The 18,125-nt window shown below is 48.4% G+C and overlaps 8 protein-coding genes across 8 annotated transcripts; 5 read left to right on the top strand and 3 right to left on the bottom strand.

The window, feature by feature from the left end:
• Positions 1 to 460: 460 nt before the first annotated feature.
• On the top strand, positions 461 to 1,727 carry N7471_004675 (Fructosamine/Ketosamine-3-kinase; the record flags this gene model as incomplete). Its single annotated transcript, XM_057277394.1, has 4 exons — positions 461 to 602; positions 667 to 785; positions 847 to 1,607; positions 1,664 to 1,727. The coding sequence occupies 4 exons, from the start codon at positions 461 to 463 to the stop codon at positions 1,725 to 1,727; spliced, it is 1,086 nt and encodes a 361-aa protein (XP_057137004.1).
• Positions 1,728 to 2,556: 829 nt separating this feature from the next.
• N7471_004674 (Major facilitator superfamily domain general substrate transporter) lies at positions 2,557 to 4,152 on the top strand (the record flags this gene model as incomplete). Its single annotated transcript, XM_057277393.1, has 6 exons — positions 2,557 to 2,734; positions 2,830 to 2,914; positions 2,985 to 3,469; positions 3,534 to 3,718; positions 3,788 to 3,850; positions 3,922 to 4,152. 6 exons carry the CDS (start codon positions 2,557 to 2,559, stop codon positions 4,150 to 4,152), a joined length of 1,227 nt encoding a protein of 408 aa, XP_057137003.1.
• Positions 4,153 to 5,312: 1,160 nt separating this feature from the next.
• On the top strand, positions 5,313 to 7,490 carry N7471_004673 (putative sarcosine oxidase; the record flags this gene model as incomplete). The annotated part of the gene is made up of 2 exons (XM_057277392.1): positions 5,313 to 5,940; positions 6,364 to 7,490. 2 exons carry the CDS (start codon positions 5,313 to 5,315, stop codon positions 7,488 to 7,490), a joined length of 1,755 nt encoding a protein of 584 aa, XP_057137002.1.
• Positions 7,491 to 9,059: 1,569 nt separating this feature from the next.
• Positions 9,060 to 10,419, bottom strand: N7471_004672 (mitochondrial 37S ribosomal protein uS2m). Its single transcript, XM_057277391.1, has 3 exons — positions 10,368 to 10,419; positions 10,105 to 10,308; positions 9,060 to 10,036 (listed from the first exon to the last, which is right to left on the bottom strand). Exons 1-3 carry the CDS (start codon positions 10,396 to 10,398, stop codon positions 9,225 to 9,227), a joined length of 1,047 nt encoding a protein of 348 aa, XP_057137001.1. The 5' UTR covers positions 10,399 to 10,419; the 3' UTR covers positions 9,060 to 9,224.
• Positions 10,420 to 10,627: 208 nt separating this feature from the next.
• On the bottom strand, positions 10,628 to 11,575 carry hel10 (putative high expression lethality protein Hel10; the record flags this gene model as incomplete). The annotated part of the gene is made up of 2 exons (XM_057277390.1): positions 10,628 to 11,196; positions 11,250 to 11,575. 2 exons carry the CDS (start codon positions 11,573 to 11,575, stop codon positions 10,884 to 10,886), a joined length of 639 nt encoding a protein of 212 aa, XP_057137000.1. The 3' UTR covers positions 10,628 to 10,883.
• Positions 11,576 to 13,489: 1,914 nt separating this feature from the next.
• On the top strand, positions 13,490 to 14,318 carry N7471_004670 (putative phosphoglycerate mutase family protein; the record flags this gene model as incomplete). The annotated part of the gene is made up of 3 exons (XM_057277389.1): positions 13,490 to 13,715; positions 13,825 to 14,047; positions 14,210 to 14,318. The coding sequence occupies 3 exons, from the start codon at positions 13,490 to 13,492 to the stop codon at positions 14,316 to 14,318; spliced, it is 558 nt and encodes a 185-aa protein (XP_057136999.1).
• A 342-nt stretch (positions 14,319 to 14,660) lies between these two features.
• Positions 14,661 to 16,410, top strand: N7471_004669 (putative 60S ribosome biogenesis protein Rrp14; the record flags this gene model as incomplete). Its single annotated transcript, XM_057277388.1, has 3 exons — positions 14,661 to 14,675; positions 14,729 to 14,815; positions 14,932 to 16,410. 3 exons carry the CDS (start codon positions 14,661 to 14,663, stop codon positions 16,408 to 16,410), a joined length of 1,581 nt encoding a protein of 526 aa, XP_057136998.1.
• A 784-nt stretch (positions 16,411 to 17,194) lies between these two features.
• N7471_004668 (NuoI/complex I 23 kDa subunit family protein) lies at positions 17,195 to 18,025 on the bottom strand (the record flags this gene model as incomplete). Its single annotated transcript, XM_057277387.1, has 3 exons — positions 17,195 to 17,325; positions 17,395 to 17,660; positions 17,760 to 18,025. 3 exons carry the CDS (start codon positions 18,023 to 18,025, stop codon positions 17,195 to 17,197), a joined length of 663 nt encoding a protein of 220 aa, XP_057136997.1.
• Between the last annotated feature and the right edge of the window lie 100 nt (positions 18,026 to 18,125).

The raw sequence follows: 18,125 nt of genomic DNA, 5'->3' as shown, positions 1-18,125 counted from the left end.
CTTCGCTTCTAGTTCACTACTTACAATATATGGTGACTGGGCTCATGCTGGCAGGATCGAAGGATTGCCGCTTTTCCTTCCCCAGATCAGTCTACGCACAGGTTGTGGCGGCTTATTATGTACGAGGGTAGGACCCGTCACGCGAGAGCATCCAATCCCCGAGATTCCGCCACCTGCTCGTGGTATATATCATGGCCTACCCCTCACCAAGCGGCTTTTATCTCATTATTATTGGTGCGAAAGATATTCTATTAATACGTGGCAAGGCGTTGTCGACGGGTGCATGCATCATCCAGCGAGCCGCCGGTGTCGTCTGGGGGTTCTGCTTGGCTTACAGTTTTCTCATACGGGGTATATCACCAGCCAGGCCTTGTTGTCTGGTATTATATACTTAAAGGAGTCTTTATTTACATGAATCCTGTCTGAAACGATCCAACCTACCCTTACTATTACAATTAACATGGCGACATCAACTGAAAAGATTGTTCCTCAGTGGGAGCGCCCAACGTTTTCGGCGGGTAAAGTGCCTTTGGTAACGCCAGCGCAAAGCGGAGGCCAAGATATTGAGGGTGACTTTCCATTGGATCAGATAGTAGTTGACCGTCAATGCTCCCTCTGTCTTCCAGAAAGCACAAGTGTCTTAAGCTAACTCCTCAATTGCTTTAGACTTCCCCCCAGGCACCCAAGTCTACTCATGTGATCGCTATGGAGCTTCGGCCTGGTCGTTTACTGCCAGAATTGTAACCACACTCTCAAATGGGGAGCCAAAGCTCTATTTTCTCAAGGTATGGGGATATTGACGATCGACGGCATAAACTGCAAATTGACTGATGCATTCGTCCACAGTGTGCTGAGGGGGATCAAGGGAAGGTCATGTTGGAGGGAGAGTTCAATTCTATGGTTGAACTATACAGAACGAGCCCCAACTTTGTCCCAGAGCCTTACGCATGGGGCAAACTTAGTGTCTCCCGCCCTGCCACGTATTACCTCTTGAGCGACTTCATCGAGATGGGCAGCAAGAATCCAGATCCCGTCCAGCTCGCCACCAAGCTTGTGCAGTTGCATCAGGCAAGCACATCTCCCACTGGCATGTTTGGTTTTCACATCAATACGTGCCAAGGCGATCTTCCTCAGCAGACGGCGTGGAACCCAAGCTGGGTTGACTTTTATATCCAGCTGGTCAGGGGAGCGATGGCACTCAACACAGAAAAGAATGGCAACTGGAAGAACTTGGAGCCACTTGTCGATCGGCTCATTACACATGTAGTCCCTCAAGTACTGGGACCTTTGGAAGCCGATGGCCGGGTCGTAAAGCCAACTTTGATCCACGGCAACCTATGGGATGGAAATATTGGAACCAGCCTTGAAAACGGGGAGGTTTACATCTTCGATGCGAGTGTCTACTATGCACATAACGAGATGGAAATCGCTATGTGGCGTGCGAGGTTCTGCAAGATCATGAGCGCGAAAGTGTACCTCAATTCCTATCTCAACCGAATGGGCATCAGTAAGCCTGTCGAGCAATTTGAGGACCGCAACCGGATCTACAGTTTCTATCTGACGCTACATGAATCAGCTTGCCATAATGGCTCGAGCTTCCGGGAAGAGTATGTATCAATTTCCCAATCATTCCTGAATTCGTACTGATGGAATGTCGTTGCAGGTGCTATGAGAATCTCAACTACCTGGTCAACAAATACGCTCCACTTAACGAAGAAAGTAGTTAGAGTGGCATCCTCTAATATTCAATAAGTATTGTTTATTCGCACATGCATGGATTGAAAGCAATCTAGGCTTTGTAGCGGCCTTTTAGCGGCCTTTCTGAGTGCTCTATGCCAACCTAATTTCGGTTAATTCACTTATTAGTATGTATTTGAAGTAGCAGGAAGACTGTTTTTCTTAAAGCATGATACGCATTTAAGTCCTTCACTTGTAACGAAAGGGTTCAAAAATCGTGGCATATTCGATCGAATGAATCACGGTGACCGCTCAAATATGACACTACCCCTGCTTTGCTATACCCAAAGCATCCATATTTACCCCTCACAGTACCTAATATTTGGCCTTAAGCCTCTTCCACGCAGCCTATCCATGTATTTAAAGCCAGCATCACTGCATCAAGGTGCAGACCTACCTAGCCGTCTTTCATCCCAACCTTCTACAGGGTTCCACCATAGCGTCGCTACCATATCCTTCTCTCGCGAAAATTTACCACTGTTGGTACAGATATTTACCATGGGTAATGAAGAAACCACACCAGGGCATACTAGAGCTTCAACCGAAAATGTTGCTCAACATGGGTGTCCTTCTACTCCTGCAAGCTTTCTTCGACATAACTCTGAAGTCTCGCTCTCAACAAAAGGGGAATACTCCCAACCTCAACAGGAAGCTTATTCCGTCTTCAGCAAAACAGAAAAACGTACAGCGGTTTTTCTTATTACATTCGCTGCGACCTTCTCTCCCTTGTCCTCGTTCATATTCTTTCCTGCCATAAACGCCCTATCTGCGTCCCTTGACGTGTCAGTGGAAAAGATAAATCTTACCGTCACATCTTACATGATAGTTGCTGGACTCGCGCCGGCAATTGTTGGTGATATGGCGGATATGACTGGTAGGCGGAACGTTTACCTCCTCACTCTGTTCATTTATGCTGTTGCCAATATAGGATTGGCGGTGCAGAACAGTTGGATAGCGCTGTTCCTGTTGAGGATGATGCAGAGTGCTGGTGGTGCTGGTATGTTTTGCCTTCTATTTTCAACTCGTCCTCCATCCTTCGACCTAGAAAGGTCATTTATGTAGAGAGTATCAAGTTCGCTGATGGAGAATAAGCAACTATTGCGATGGGGTATGGGGTGATCTCTGATATTGCACCACCGTCCGAACGTGGCGGCTATGTTGGCGTGGTGCTTTTAGGGTAAACCGACATCCTCACTCCTTCATCACAAATCATCTCAAAGTCACATCATAACTCGTTTTCCTTATAGTCCCAATATTGCAACTGCGATTGGCCCAATCCTCGGGGGAGCCTTGAGTGAAGCTCCCGGGTGGCGCTGGATATTTTGGATCCCTGCTATAGCTTCGGGGATCTGTCTCTTGCTCATGGCTCTTTTCCTACCTGAAACATCCCGTTGCATTGTCGGGAATGGTTCACGAAATGTTTCAGCGCTCTATCGCCCAATTTTCCGCTACCACCAGTCAAGAAAATCCATCCCCCAGCAAGCCCTTAACGAGGAAGAGACCATCCCGCGGAATTTCCGGATTCCAAACCCTCTAGCGACTCTGAAAGTCCTCGCATCCAGGGACAGTCTTCTCATCACTGCTATATATGGTGTATATTACATGAATTTCAGCTGTCTTCAAGGCTCCCTGTCAACCCTTTTCATTGACATCTACAGACTCTCAGAGCTCAAGGCAGGATTAGTCTACCTACCCTTTGGTGTTGGGTCCTGTATTGGCGCATACTGTTCAGGTACCACTTGCCTTTTTGTTGGCTGGAAAAGAATGGCATTTAAATTTAACTACTTCTCGACTAGGAAAAATTATGAACCGCGACTACCGCCTCACAGCTCGTGCGCATAATCTGGTAATAGACACCACCCACGGCGACGATCTGACTGGGTTCCCCATCGAAAAAGCCCGTTTCAGGAGTATATGGTACTACATATGCGCAACAGGGATCTCCACCGCTGGATATGGGTGGGCAATACAGTCCAGAACTGTGAGTAATCTACCCAGTTTTGTAAAGAATCAATCGTGATACATGCTCATTGATCCCTAAAACACATAGCATATAGCTGTTCCGCTCATTCTACAATTTATCATAGGATTCGCCATAGCGATCACTTTCAATGCAAGTATCTGCCATTGCACATATGTTGCCCCTCCTAAGGAGCGTCACTAAACTTTATTATTCTGAACTAGTGCTGCGGTACCCTCCTAACAGACCTGAACCCCAAGTCCCCGGCTGCAGCACAGGCAGCAAACAATATCGTCCGTTGCTCGCTTGCGGGTGCAGGACTTGCTTTCCTCCAGAGTTGCTTGGATGCAATGGGGCCGGGATGGACATTCACCTTATTTGGTGGACTATGCATGGCCTGTCTTGGCTTGGCGTGGTTGGAGTGGAAATATGGGAAGAGTTGGAGGCGGCAATAGTTCAAGGGTAACAATATTTATTTAATAATAACATATTGAGAATTACCATGGATTTTGCACAATTATAGTCATGGCCATTCGTCGCTAACCCCAGTTTATCCTTCCCGGCATGACCACCGAACTCCGTCGGTGGCCATTCGAGGCTATCGACTTCATGCAGGTATGGGCTTCGTATGCACTTTGCTGCTTCACTCCGCACATCCATGGATACTCTATAAAGCGCTAGGCCTAGACGGGACATTAAAATGGGCCCTGCTGTATCTGTATTTTTGGGAGGAAAGGGCGGCTCCCTTGTAGTCCGTAAATAATAATGGATTGGATCAGATGTTGTTCATTTATTTTCATCAATAAAACCATAGTAAGAACTTTTTTTCATACTACCTTTATAATTTCCACTATAGTATGCTCTTATTTCAAGCCTCACAATTTTGAGACGTTCTCATACGACAAGGTAAGTATAATCACTTGAATCCCCTTCTGAGGAATTCCCCCGAGCCCTCGAGAAGAAGTGTGAGCGCTCCGCACAGCACACACCTTCCATCCATGCCAACACACCGGTGAGTTGGCAGTTGGGTGACCAGCGAAACCTCACTATTGCTCAGTCTTCTTTTTGATTTTATTTCACCTTTTAGTTTACGGCAATTTGATTCTTATATTCACCGTCTTCCTCTTGCTTTATATTCTTTGGTCGAGAAGTCTCTAGCTACTACAAAATCAACCTACGGGGAGATTCCTTATACTAGTAAAACATTCATCAATTTATCATATTTAGTCACATCAAACTAAGTATTTGAAACAATCTGATCACAAGGCCAGTGAAATTAAGCTGAGAACATTCTCACATATCCTCCAGATCGGATCTAGAACTTACATTTTCAATATATTGACTCAACTGAATATGGACCTTGCGAGATATATACAAGTAACCCCCATTACGCAACAGCTTATAAATTGAAAATTGGCAGTCCGAAGTGTATAAATATGAAGTGTGATTATGATCAACTTATCTCACAGTTGCTAATAACTGGTGGGTCTTCGGAGTCGGGCCGATGTGGGTTTCCACGCTAGCGCACTTTCAAGGTAGATTTTCTGTGAGTCAACCGCATCGACCACACAAATGAGCACTTCCTAAGAGAGCAGCATTGAAATCATACATCAACATGGCCACTGAGGGAGAATTTGTAACTGTGAAGGCATTCTTGCCCACAATCCCGCTTCCCGCAAATAACGAGCGGCCAGCAATAACAACGGATCGCTTACTTGTCCGCGCCCTCCAACCAACCGACTTGGAAGCGTTACACGTCTTACGCACACAACAAGAAGTCATGAAATGGACGAGTGCTGGGTGTATCGACGAAAGTATTGAGAAGACAAAATCCAAACTGGATCCTTTCCTACCACCAAACGATCTTATCACCGCCAATTGCGCCATCTGCCTGAAGGAAACGGGCGAGCTTATCGGTATCGGTGGCTGTCATCTTTACCCCGGAACACATGGGTGGCCTGAAGTTGGATACATGCTTCGGACAGACGCTTGGGGGAAAGGCATCGCGACGGAGTTCTTAAGCGCCTGGCTGCGGTTTTGGTCAGAATTACCCCGGACAGAGCGGGAGGTCAGAGTTCAGAAAGAAATGGTCATTGGAGAAGGTGTAGTGGATGAACATCTTATCGCTATCACAGAAGCAAGCAATAGTGGAAGTCAGAGGGTCCTGTTGAAATGCGGGTTTGAGCGATTCCGCGAGTTTGTCGAGGTGGACGATACCAAGACCGTGGATCTTGTTGCTTTTCGTTTTCTTCCAAAGCGATAGATCTCATTATACCCTCTCTGTACGTAAAAGATAAGAAAGCGTTGATATCACAATTCAGAGGCCAAAACCTGATCACATCATCAAAGGTGTTCTATGTTTAGATGAACGAAAAACGGAGAAAATGCAGTCTCGGCCCACCTGAGCCCACTCCAACATTCCATTATACAATCTGTCAACATCGGGCCCACCTCAGTTCAAGCTGCCAAGGTGCCTCCCTAACGTTGCACATCTTTGATTATGGGGGGAACTGGCACGTGAGCGGACGTCACCGTCCTACCCGGTTATACATCACTACCACTGAGCATGAATGGAGATCATCCCATGACTTGATTACTCTAGTAGGAACTTCACTGACAATACTCCAAAAGATTTCCATAAACAACGGAACATTTTGACGTTGCAGTTGTTGGACTTGGAGTGCTTGGAAGTGCGGCTGCGTACCAAGCCGCTCTAAGAGGCAAGAAAGTGATTGCGTTCGAGCAGTTTGAGCTGGGCCATGTGCGCGGAGCCTCCCATGATACATCGCGGATTGTCAGAACAGTAAATGCAGCACCTCAATACGTCTCTCTGGCAAAATCCGCCTACAAAGACTGGGCCGACCTGGAAAAGGCTACAGACCAAAAGTTGTTAACCATCACGGGTGGTGTTATGTTTTTCCCCAAGAGCGCAAACCCTCCACGCGTTGATTTTACGACAAGCCTCGACGCTAAAAATGTGCCATATGAGGTTCTGGATTCCAAGGAAGTCAACAAGCGTTGGTCCCAGTTCAACATCCCGGACACGGTCGAGACGGTATATACGGCCGACACCGGCATTGCTCATGCGACCAAGACAGTCCTAGCTATACAAAGTCTGGCAAGGACAAATGGTGCAATTTTGAAGGAGCACACGCGAGTGGACCGCGTGACGCCGAACAAATCAGGCACGGGTGTCGTGATCGAAACATCCAAGGGACAGTTCCACGCAGCCAAAGTCATCCTCGCCACCGACGCATGGACCAACAAGCTCCTTGCTCCCCTTGGCGTACACATTCCATTGACGGTGATGCAGGAGCAAGTGACATATTTCAAACCGACGGAGGAACAAGCCTGGAAACCCAGCCGTTTTCCCGTATGGATTTGGGGCGGCGATCCCTGTTTCTATGGGTTCCCATCTTTTGGTGAGCCGACTATCAAGGTTGCCCGCGATACTTCAAATAATTTCATGGCACCTGAGCAACGTACCTATGTACACTCGCCCCAGCTGCTGGAGCAGCTTTGTTCGTTTATGGGAAATTTTATGCCTGACAAGGGCCGCCAACCACTTCGCACTATCACTTGTCAATACTCTATCACACCTGATCGACAGTTCATTATCAGCCCGTTGGAAAGGCACCAAGATATTATTGTTGGTCTGGGGGCTGCCCATGCGTTCAAATTTGCGCCGGCCTTTGGTCGCGCTCTTGCAGAGTTGGCAATTGATGGAAAGAGTACGGAGGATCTTTCGAAGTTTGGGATTCCGAATAATGCTACTTCTACTAGCAAACTTTAGGATATTTATGATTTATGATATCTCAAATTCAAGCCTAGGATCAACCCCCAGGCCAGTGTTTTCATCAAGAATGACACATGGTGCAATAAGAGTTTCTATTGAAGGTTATTAAAGAAGCTAGGAACTATGGAGAAATCTAATATAGTCCCATTAAATGGCCTCGACGTAATACAAAGCGCACCTCCAGGGCTGGGCAAGTAAAACAGTCATCATCCTGGAAATGGCCAATGTCTAAACAACCGGCACTGTTAGCATATCACGAGCAAACATAATATCTCCAAAGAAGCACTACATGCAAAGATCTAGGTCGTTCGCGAATTTCGTGACTGGCTTACTGATTGTGCCATTCTCGTTAATTCGAGTAAGAAATGGGACAAAGATCATATGGCCTTCAGGTTCACGCACACCTACTATCTCCCAGTAAGATTCAATCATTTTCCCTCACTTCAAATCAACAACCAAAGCAGCACAGGACAAGTCTTATTGGTCTTGCAACTAGAACAACAGATAGCTGGCAATACTGCTGGCATGAAAGCAACCCCTAGCTGCCTTAACAAGCCTCGCCCAGTCCACCATGTCCTGCTACGCAGAACACAGCGCCTGCCTCCAGATATGAGAACTACAACGCTCATGTAACCCTAAGCACCCTGTCCAGAAGACAAAGCTACAAAAAGCCGTCAGAAGCTTAGACGTGTCTGCTGTCTACGCCTTATATACATACTACCATGCCAATGATCGGACGTCCGATTGTTATTATGGTATTCTGCCTCCAGTATGTCCATCATCCGTATGAATGCATCTATACAGGAATGAGAGGACTCAGCCTTCATTATTTCATCATCTATAATATTTTCGGGGTTGCGAAACTTGTCATACCCATTGTTGCCGTATAAAATCCATGAGTGTCAACTTCTGAAATAAAAGCTCCTTCCAAGCGCCCTTCGTCCGTGGCTCAGAAGTGACACCTAGTAGCATCTATGGCTATTTTGTGCGATTTTGATCGACATGTATATCTTCAATCTGTCATGCCGCCTGAAGCTATCAACTCTCGCTGACACGCTGTTGTTCGGATGCCCAGCTTAGCTCGCAACTTTCAATCCACTTTCACTTTCACTATGCTCTTTGGCATCTTTTTTCTCGTAGGCCTCTTTCGATAGATGCACCAGCTACAACGCTAAGAGAAGTCCCCCAAAAGAGAATGTGATCATCCAACATGGTATGACTAGGTGTATAGTTGGTGCCGACTGCTATCTCGAGGCTAGGTGGGTCTTTTCCTGGCTTTGAGCGTACAACTCAAGCTTTTCAGTGTGCTGCTTGCCTTCCTGTTAACAAATGTGGGAAATTGAACATTGTTGATGGGTTGTGGGGTCAGCAAAGTGATGACTTCCAGGGTCCCATCATACAGTTTACTGAGTGAATGTAGTCGGGCTTGGTTGGGGTTATCAGTTAAAGGCAAGATCATATCTCTGGCCAACTTGAGGTCATACGGTCATACCTAAGATCACCTACGGCTTAAGCCCTGGAGAAGCTGTTACTGATTTATTATCCCTCATTACAGATGGAATGAAGTAAAGAAAGAACCAAAATTGACTCAAATTTGTTAATACATATCTCAACACCAAGACCTGGAATCATCTATACAGTACAGAGTCCCGTCGTTTTAATGCAATCGACCGGATACTAAAAGGAAAAGGAAAATGCAATCAGAAGACAGAAGACACAAGACACATGCCCCTACTTCTTCTGCCCCCCACTACCAGCAGCCTGACCCGTAAACGGATCAAGACGCAGCTCCTTGGCTGTGATACGGGTGTAAGAAGTCTGACCGTCCTGTGCCATCTTCAACCGACGCAACTGACCCGCCTCACCAGCACGACCAAGAATTCCCGCAATAAGACAAGTAGCCCGCAGACTATCATCATTCGAGGGAATCGGGTAGGTGACACGCGTAGGATCCGCATCGGTATCAATAACACCGATAGTAGGAACATTGTTAAGCCCACACTCATGCAGCAAGACAACATTCTCAAGCGGGTTAAGGCAAATCACCAAATCAGGCTTAATCACCGGGCGATCAGCAAGATCAGACTTGAATTCAGGCAATTCCTCGTCCAGCGCGTTGACAACCTTCGTCTCACAGTGGCCGAGAATCTGCTCGCCGTTTGTCAGAGAGCCCGGAATCCACCGCTCGAAGATGTGGTAGCCCTTTGCTAGCGACGCCGCCTGGACAACGGCCCGCTTCTGGCCCTTCCGTGTGCCGGCGAAGAGGATCAGTCCACCGCGGGCAGCGACTTCCTCAACTACTTTTGCGGCGCGGCGGAGATGCGCGGCTGTTACGTCCAGAGAGATGATGTGCACCCCCTCGCGAATACCGAAGATGTATCGCGAGTTCTGAGGGTTCCAGCGCGAGGTCGAGTGGCCCAGATGTGTTCCTGCTGCGAGCAGCATTTCCAGGGAGATCTGGGATGGCTTGGGGGGGTTGCGGATGACATTTTCGGGGTCGTAGGAGGATTTCACGCTTGTGCCGAGCTTTTTGAAACTGCTTCCTGGGGGAAGAAAAGAAAGATAGAGTTAGTTGATGAATTGGAGGAGTCTCCAGGAATTCGCGGCTCACTTTGCGGCTTGTCTGATGTGAATTCTTGTTGTGCGGGTGTGCTGGCCTCGGATTGCGCCTGTACCATCTCAAAGAGGGGATTTTCTGCGCGAGAAATCTCATCTCTGATAGATGTCTGCAATGTCTCGACTGGGGTTTCGGGCAATGTCGATTGGAAGCGACTCGAAGTCGGGGCTCGTCGGCTCAGAGCAAGGAGCTGGCGGCCTGTGGGATATTGTTAGCAGGGGTATTGGATATGATAGCAGTAATTGGACCACACTCACTCTGGCGCATACAAAGCTTCCGTATAATCATTTTGGGAATGCTAAATTGCAGATGTGTCTGACAAGGAGATTACTGGGGACTTGTCCGCTTGAACTTTTGTCGGGCTTGGCAGTTGATGCCTGAGGCCTTACGCTATTCCACTTGGGGTGGTGTTTTGACCTCTCCGCCTCTGCTACACTACTTCTCACGGACGGCAGTGTCTATTATCATTATGATTTACCGTTTACTGTTTGGTTTACTATTTTCTACAAGGAATGGCTCAGCAAGGTAATCACGTTGCAATTCTGAAAATTATGGTCAGATCACGCAAAGGTGATTTCCGTTATCAACGCAGTTCTGTCATGGTACAAGCCCCTTGAGGGTGAAGAAAAAACCCCATGAAAAATGAAAGCGATCTGGCGGAAGGAGAAAAAAAATGCAAGCCGACCCATTGCGATAATAAGAGCAAAGAAAGAAATTCATGAAAGCCGTGTCATCAGGCAGAAAACGTAAGAGGAAAGTTCATCGGAAACCTTCTACTTCTTGAAGAAGCCACCGAGCTGATCCATCATGGAGCCGCCGCTACCACTGTTGGAAGGAGGGGCGCCATATTGACCATTGGGAGGGGGGGCACCGTACTGAGGAGGAGACTGGCTGTTGGTGTTGCGGTGCTTCTTGACGGCGTCTTCAGCGATGCTACCAATGATGGCTCCACCGATTGTTCCGAGGAAACCGTGGTTGACCTTGTGGCCAGCGAAGCCACCGGCGGCACCACCGGCGAGGGCACCGGCAAGACCACGCTCGCCCTCCTGGGCCTCACCGGGAGCACCCTGCTGCTGCTCGTAACCACTGTGATCTGTTAGTACATGATGAACGGAAGTGAAAGTGAGAGAAGTACATACCCCTGACGGTTCTGGTCGTGCTGGCCGTAGCCTTGCTGCTGGTGCTGTTGGCCGGCGTAGTAGTCGGAAGAACCACCCTGCTGCTGGCCGTAGCCCTGCTGCTGGTGTTGCTGGCCGGCGTAGTAGTCGGAAGAACCACCCTGCTGCTGGCCGTAGCCTTGCTGGCCGTAGCCCTGTTGAGGCTGACCGTACTGTTGCTGTTGGTCGTAACCCTGCTGGCCACCGTAACCTTGTTGGCCGCCGTAACCTTGCTGCTGGCCGTAACCTTGCTGGCCATAGCCTTGCTGGCCGTGGCCACCCTGGTTGTATTGGTCGTAGCCGGACATGATGTAATTTAAATTGGCTTGATGGAGGATTGATGAAAGATGGAAGGTAGAGTAGTGTAAAGGTGAGGAGTGGTAAATGATGAAGAGAAGTTAAGTGAGGGGGCAACCCTTTATATGAGGTGACTCCAAGTAACCACAGGGCTGACCTGACGGTAAGAACCCCACATGGCAAGCGAAAACTTACGGAACGAGGGGCGCAGCGTTTGGTAAGCGTCAGCCTTCTCAGCCCTGTGCATCTGCATCTTTGTTTTTTACCGTCATTTTACTAGTTCGAACCTGAAATCGAATCCCCCAGAACACCTATCCGAATGCACTCAGCCTAATCAAGATAATTACACCGCCACAGTCCGCGCAACATACTACTGTATTTAGCTGTGGCTATGCGAGGCTGAGCCTCGGTTTATACATTACCAGATCGGTGGTCCCCAAATAGATTACGCGGATCTCTCGGCTTCCACGGATCTTCCAGAATCTCTTTCTCCGCTACTGCACAATGGCTCTCGGCATTCTGTATTAGGGCAGATTTATGTGGCTGCCTACGCTAAGCCCCTTATTTCATTTCTGTACCCATAATACAACAAAATACACCCGAATTTGAAGAATCGTTGTTACTCCGAAGTGTTGAAGGGGGCGTCATCCCACGGATGTTCTCCTGACAACCTGTTGACATCACGAGTCCCTAATTTAGCACCTGAAGCCAAGGTTATATAGCTGTGGTATCACCCGTCGACCTCATATTATAATATCGATGCTCCATCAACATTAGCGAGTCCACAACCATTCGACGTTATAATGTATCTAATCCGTGTCCCCAAAACAAGTCGAATTGTATTGAAATCATAATGATGACAGTGTTCAAGTGACCTGCGGGCGAATCGGGAGGTAACAATGTACAACGTAGATCACTTGTATACGTTGTACAATTTAACTTCGGGGTGTCAACAATATATATCTCGAAGAGCATACGGCCAACAATTACAGAATATAATAGACACATATTGCCTGCAATAAATATTGACGAAGGGGATCGTCACCAGACCACCTTTTGTTGTAAAGGGACAACCCCATCACAGCCCATCTCTTGATCCCGTGGACCACTCAGATGCTCTCATTTCTGGTGTGTGAGATGATCGATTATGATCGACGCATGACTGGTTTAAACATTGGGCTATTACATGGGACTTAATCGGGTGATAGTAGCTTAATCCATCACTGGAGTCCTTGTATATATTCTATGTTGTACAGCGTACGCGCTAACCACTGCTGAGCGCAAGAGTAAATCACATCCGAGATATACTCCGAACACACGGTCATGATCATCATTAGATCCGATTTATATGTTTCTAAACTACATCGTATGTTGTACATATTCCATAAACTTAAACCAGTGAACACTTTGATCTTTACTACTCCGGATAAACCACTATATACAAATCTTCGAGATCATTCTCAACCCCGAGCGGATCAACAGAGTGCAGGTGGACATGCAGAATATGCTAGACCAATCAAACCGCCGAGTTGTAACATGTCGACCGAACACCCGCCTGTAGTTTGTCAACTGCTCAATCGTGCTCCAGACCTTTATGCCCCTTTCAGCCCTGTCTTGCTGCTGGATGATCATTGGAATGCTATCTGCTGATCCACTCTTGGCTTTTTTATTGTGTTAGCCCTATTTTTCTCTTCGGTGTGAGACTCCATAATAGGATCTGGGTCATAGTTGTCCTGCATTTATAACTAGAGCTAAGGGTACCCAATCGGTATGGGCAAAGTTCCATGAGGTTTTGCTTTTTCCACACTTTTATAATTGTTCCTAGCGATCATTCTTCTTGGTTCTTCACTGCTCCGTTGTCTAGACAGTAGCTATTACGCGCTTACATTGTATATGACTGGGCTATATTTAGTCTATGTGCCAAAATGCTACTGCAATCGGTCCTCTCAGCTCTGTGCCTTTGTCTCGGCATCGCATTGGCCAAGTCCCACCCAACGGTCTACATGATTCGACACGGTGAGAAGCCTCAGGATCCAAACGACTATGGTTTGACTCCTGACGGGGTCAAGCGGGCACAGTGCCTGAGACATGTTTTCGGTCAAGGCTCGGAGTACAACATCGGGCATATCATGGCACCTCGTGTGAAAAAGGGTAAGGTTACAAGAAGTCTCGAGAGCAAACCGATACCACAGTGCCGAAACGAGGCGCGCGGGAGGTTGAGTTTCATAGACATCGCTGACAATATGCTTTCTGTCTGTAGATGGCAAGCATGGCCGTGCGTTTGAAACCGTTCTACCGCTTGCCAAAGATTTCGGTCTCACAGTTGACACTCACTGCAAGCGGAACCAAGTGAAATGCGTGGCTAAGGCGATCAGGTCGTATGATGGACCGGGCAACATTTTGATTGCATGGCGGCACTCGAAAATGGGTGGGATTGAGGAGGAGCTTGGTGCTTTGGAGCCTATTGAATATCCGGATGAGCGGTAGGTGATTGTATCTTAATGCGTCTTCTTGTTAGTATGAGTTTCGCATTGGGAGAAGTATGCCTGGGAGACGGTTGTCCAATGGAATCTTCGATTCACGACCGTCTTTGACAGAAGCTCGTTTGTTTGCCTTGTGGTATGTCCTGACGCTGACAGTTACAGATTCGACCTTATTTGGACAGACCCTTGGCCGTATGGGAATGTCACAAGTATCAAAAGCGAGGAATGCCCTGGACTAGATGTTAGGACTGGTCTCGTGGATCAGGTCTGATATTGAAATGGAGAGAATATCCATTTTATTTGTCATCGAGTGTATATTCATGGATTGAATAAAACATGCATAATCAGGGAATCAATGGAGCAGAAAGGTAGAGAAACCAACAATCAAAAAGAATGAATAGAGAATAACACGGTAGAGGGAACAATCAACCGACCTCCAGGAACCTCTCTATCAACGCACAGACCAACCCAGCAAAATTGTTGTGGGAAGGCGGTGAACCAGCCGAAGCGGAGACAATTATAGCGCCAAGATTTCGTCCCCCCAAATTTTTCGTTGCGCTTGACTGTCGAGCTTTCCCTTCCAGATTACAATTTCTGTTTACGGGAAAATATTATGGATGATATCGAGGTTTGTGCACTCGGAGAATGCCCCGCAAGGATTGCGAGCTGACTGCCCTCAAGGAACGGCTGCGCAGCCATGCGCAGGCATTTGACGGTCTGCTGTCTTTGATCCCCGCCAAATACTATTATGGCGAAGAAGATACAAGTGTATGTAGCCCTGTTGCATTTCATAAGTTGATGGCTTTGGGATTGGAGTCAGCTTGTGTTCTTGCCTTTATCGTTCATTCTGAAGATTTCTGTCTGACCATCATCCTCATTTTTAGGATCAATGGCAACGCAAAAAGCAAACCAAAGAACAAGCACGCGAGGCGAAGCGGGCGAAGCTGAACCCCGAAGCCGCTAAGACCGCCAAAGACGTGATGGATGAAAACGCACGCAAGCGAAAGCGGGAGGACGGCACCCTCGAGTCCGACTCGTCCGACGGAGAGATGGGCACAGAGACCCCCAAGGAAGGTCTGAACCGCGGAGCTGCCAACATCAAGAAGCAAAAGCAGGTTGAAAAGACTGATAAGCCGGACGCTGCCAAGGCAGCAGAGGCTGAGGCACGGAAAAAGCAAAAGGAAGAGAAGAAGGCCCAGAAGAAGGCCGCCCAAATGGAGAAAAAGAAGGCCAAGGATGCTGCCCGGAAGGAGAAATCTCAGCAGGGCAAAAAGCCATCGACCACCTCAACTGAGGATTCGGAAAAATCTGCAACCAAGCCTAACGGCAATGCAGCAAAGGACACTGAAGCGTCCGAGGATGAAGAGGATGACGATCAAGAAGATGACGGTGTTGCCGAGGAAGGGTTCTCCATTGAGTTCAACGTTGAACAGGAAAACCCTTCTTCTGCCCCTTCTACCACCGACTCTCCTACCTTCGATGCCTCAAATTCTCAATCCGGCACCTCCTCCACTTCCTCCATCGTTCCTCCCTCCGCCTCCACCGAAGCCAAATCCTCAGAGCCCAAACCTCTCAAGCACACACCCGAAGAGCTGAAGCAGCGTCTACAGAAGCGTCTGGATGAGCTCCGGGCCAAGCGCCACGCAGATGGACTCAATGGCAAGCCTGCACGCAACCGCCAAGAGCTGATTGAAGCCCGCCGGCAAAAGGCCGAGCAAAGAAAGGCACACAAGAAAGAACTGCGTGAAAAGGCCAAGGTTGAGGAAGAAAAGAAGAACGACGAGGCCATGGCCCGCCGCTTCTCGCCCGGTGGCTCTGGATCCCTCCTGGCATCCCCCCGCTCCCCTGCCGAGTCCGTCGGCTCCACCAGCAACAACTTCTCCTTCGGCCGTGTGATGTTCACAGACGGCCAGCAGACAGATATCACCGGAACCAACGTGCGCGAAAAGCCGAAGACCGGCGGTGCCCGTGACCCGGCTTCCCAGCTCAAGGTCGCCGAGGCCAAGAAAGCCCGCCTCGAAGAGATGGACCCTACCAAGCGTGCCGACGTTGAAGACAAGGACCTCTGGTTGAACGCCAAGAAGCGTGCTCACGGCGAGCGTGTCCGCGACGATACCTCTCTGTTGAAGAAGGCCCTCAAGCGCAAGGAAACGGCGAAGAAGAAGTCCGAGCGCGAGTGGAGGGACCGCATCGACACCGTTGCCAAATCTAAGGAACAGCGCCAGACTAAGCGCGATGAGAACCTTCGCAAACGCCGGGACGACAAGGGCACCAAGGGCGGCAAGAAGAAGTCTAGCAGCAGTGGAAAGAAGAAGGCTGCTCGACCTGGATTCGAGGGCAGGGGTGGTGGCAAGAAGAAATAAACAAGCTTCTATCCGGTGGCTTAATTTTATTTCGTTTCTCACTTGCTTTTACATCAACCCGTCTTCTTTTATATTCTTCTTTTTCTTTTCTCTGCATACCCTTCAAACCGGTCTTTGTCTCTTGGATGTTTACATCTCTGAAACAAGATCGCACACAGAAGCCCCCGAACCAACAAAAAAAGTGTTTTGAGACTTTGAACAGGGAAATATCCGTCCGGAGATCAAGGTGCCTGGTGTTTGCGTTTGTGTCTTTGGCAGCTTGGTCTGTCAATTTATGTCTATGCATGACAGCATCGGTAGCGATTTGATTTATCTGTGAATACAATATCATTTTCTTATCGAGCTGTATATGTGTTCCTTTTGTCTTTATGCCTATGTAAACCTATAGATCCCAAGATGCACTTATATATGCGGTTAGCGGAAAAGTGTTCAGCGTAGATATAAGATGGGATTGTTTGAATTTATATATTTTGAATTGAATCTCAACCAGAAGAAAAAGAGCTGCTAGATTCCACAACATAGGAAATAAAAAGAGACAAGGGAGCCAGGGTTCCAGGGAAAGACATTTCCTTTAGGAATTGACTAGTACAAGATGATAACACAGTCGAGGGCAAGTTATGTACAGTGATGTGATGGGGCTTAAAATCTTTCTTGTTTTTCAAGGCACTAGTGGTGCCTCTTGAATGGATGGGTATTGCGACCAGCATCTTCGTGTCCACACATCTAACATCTTGAAAGATGCGGATTTGCCTGAAGATGCCAATCAAATTGGAGGGAAAATAGATTATCGGTAGGGAGCATCTGCACGAGCAGTAGCTGCAATCTCAGGCTCCCACTTGTCACCGTTGGAGAGGAGCTTCTCCTTGTTGTACAGAAGCTCCTCGCGGGTCTCAGTGGCATACTCGGCGTTGGAAGCTGAAAGACAAGATATTAGTAATCCGGTCTCATGTCAATTGAGATGTAACCAGAGGGTGTTGGACTCACTCTCAACGATGGCATCCACAGGGCAGCTCTCCTGGCAGTAGCCACAGTAAATGCACTTGGTCATATCAATATCGTAACGGGTCGTCCGGCGGCTTCCGTCCTCACGCTCTTCGGCCTCAATGGTAATAGCCTGGGCCGGGCAGATGGCCTCACAGAGCTTGCAAGCAATGCAGCGCTCTTCACCAGTGGGATAGCGACGGAGGGCGTGTTCACCACGGAAACGGGGGGAGATAGGACCCTTCTCGAAGGGGTAGAAGATGGTGTAACTGGAACATGGCGACGCAATTAGTTGATATGTTTCGATGCCATTGATTTTGGATTGCGGTCCGCATCGCCGGCAAGGTTGGGGTGGGACAAGGACTTACGGTGGTCTGAAAAACTGCTCGAGCACCACGTACATGCCGCGGAAGATCTCTGCCATGAGGAAGTATTTGCTGGCCTTGTCCAAGGCGGACTCGGAGTCCTGATCCCAGCGCTTGGGCGGGGGCAGGCGGAACCCGGCCTGAGGGGGTCCCGCTGGGGTTGCTGCGCGGTACGTCGAGGAAGAGAAGTTTGCGGTTGAGCCCAGCAATCCGAAGGGGGTCGGCCGACGGTAGGCGATTAGCCTCGCGACCGAGCGGGTGGCGGCCATGGTTTTGGAGAGGAGAGTGAGGTTGGATATATGGGGGAATCGAGGTTCAATTGGAGGTGGAAGGGGAGCAAGTCTCAGGTTGTGGTGGTTTGCAGGTTTC

The sequence above is a fragment of the Penicillium samsonianum genome (assembly GCF_028829775.1).
Source record: "Penicillium samsonianum strain IBT 33392 chromosome Unknown utg000003l_segment0_segment0, whole genome shotgun sequence".
Taxonomy (NCBI): domain Eukaryota; kingdom Fungi; phylum Ascomycota; class Eurotiomycetes; order Eurotiales; family Aspergillaceae; genus Penicillium; species Penicillium samsonianum.
The sequence above is the reverse complement of the archived record's forward strand: the minus strand, read 5'-3'. Positions and strand labels throughout refer to the sequence as shown.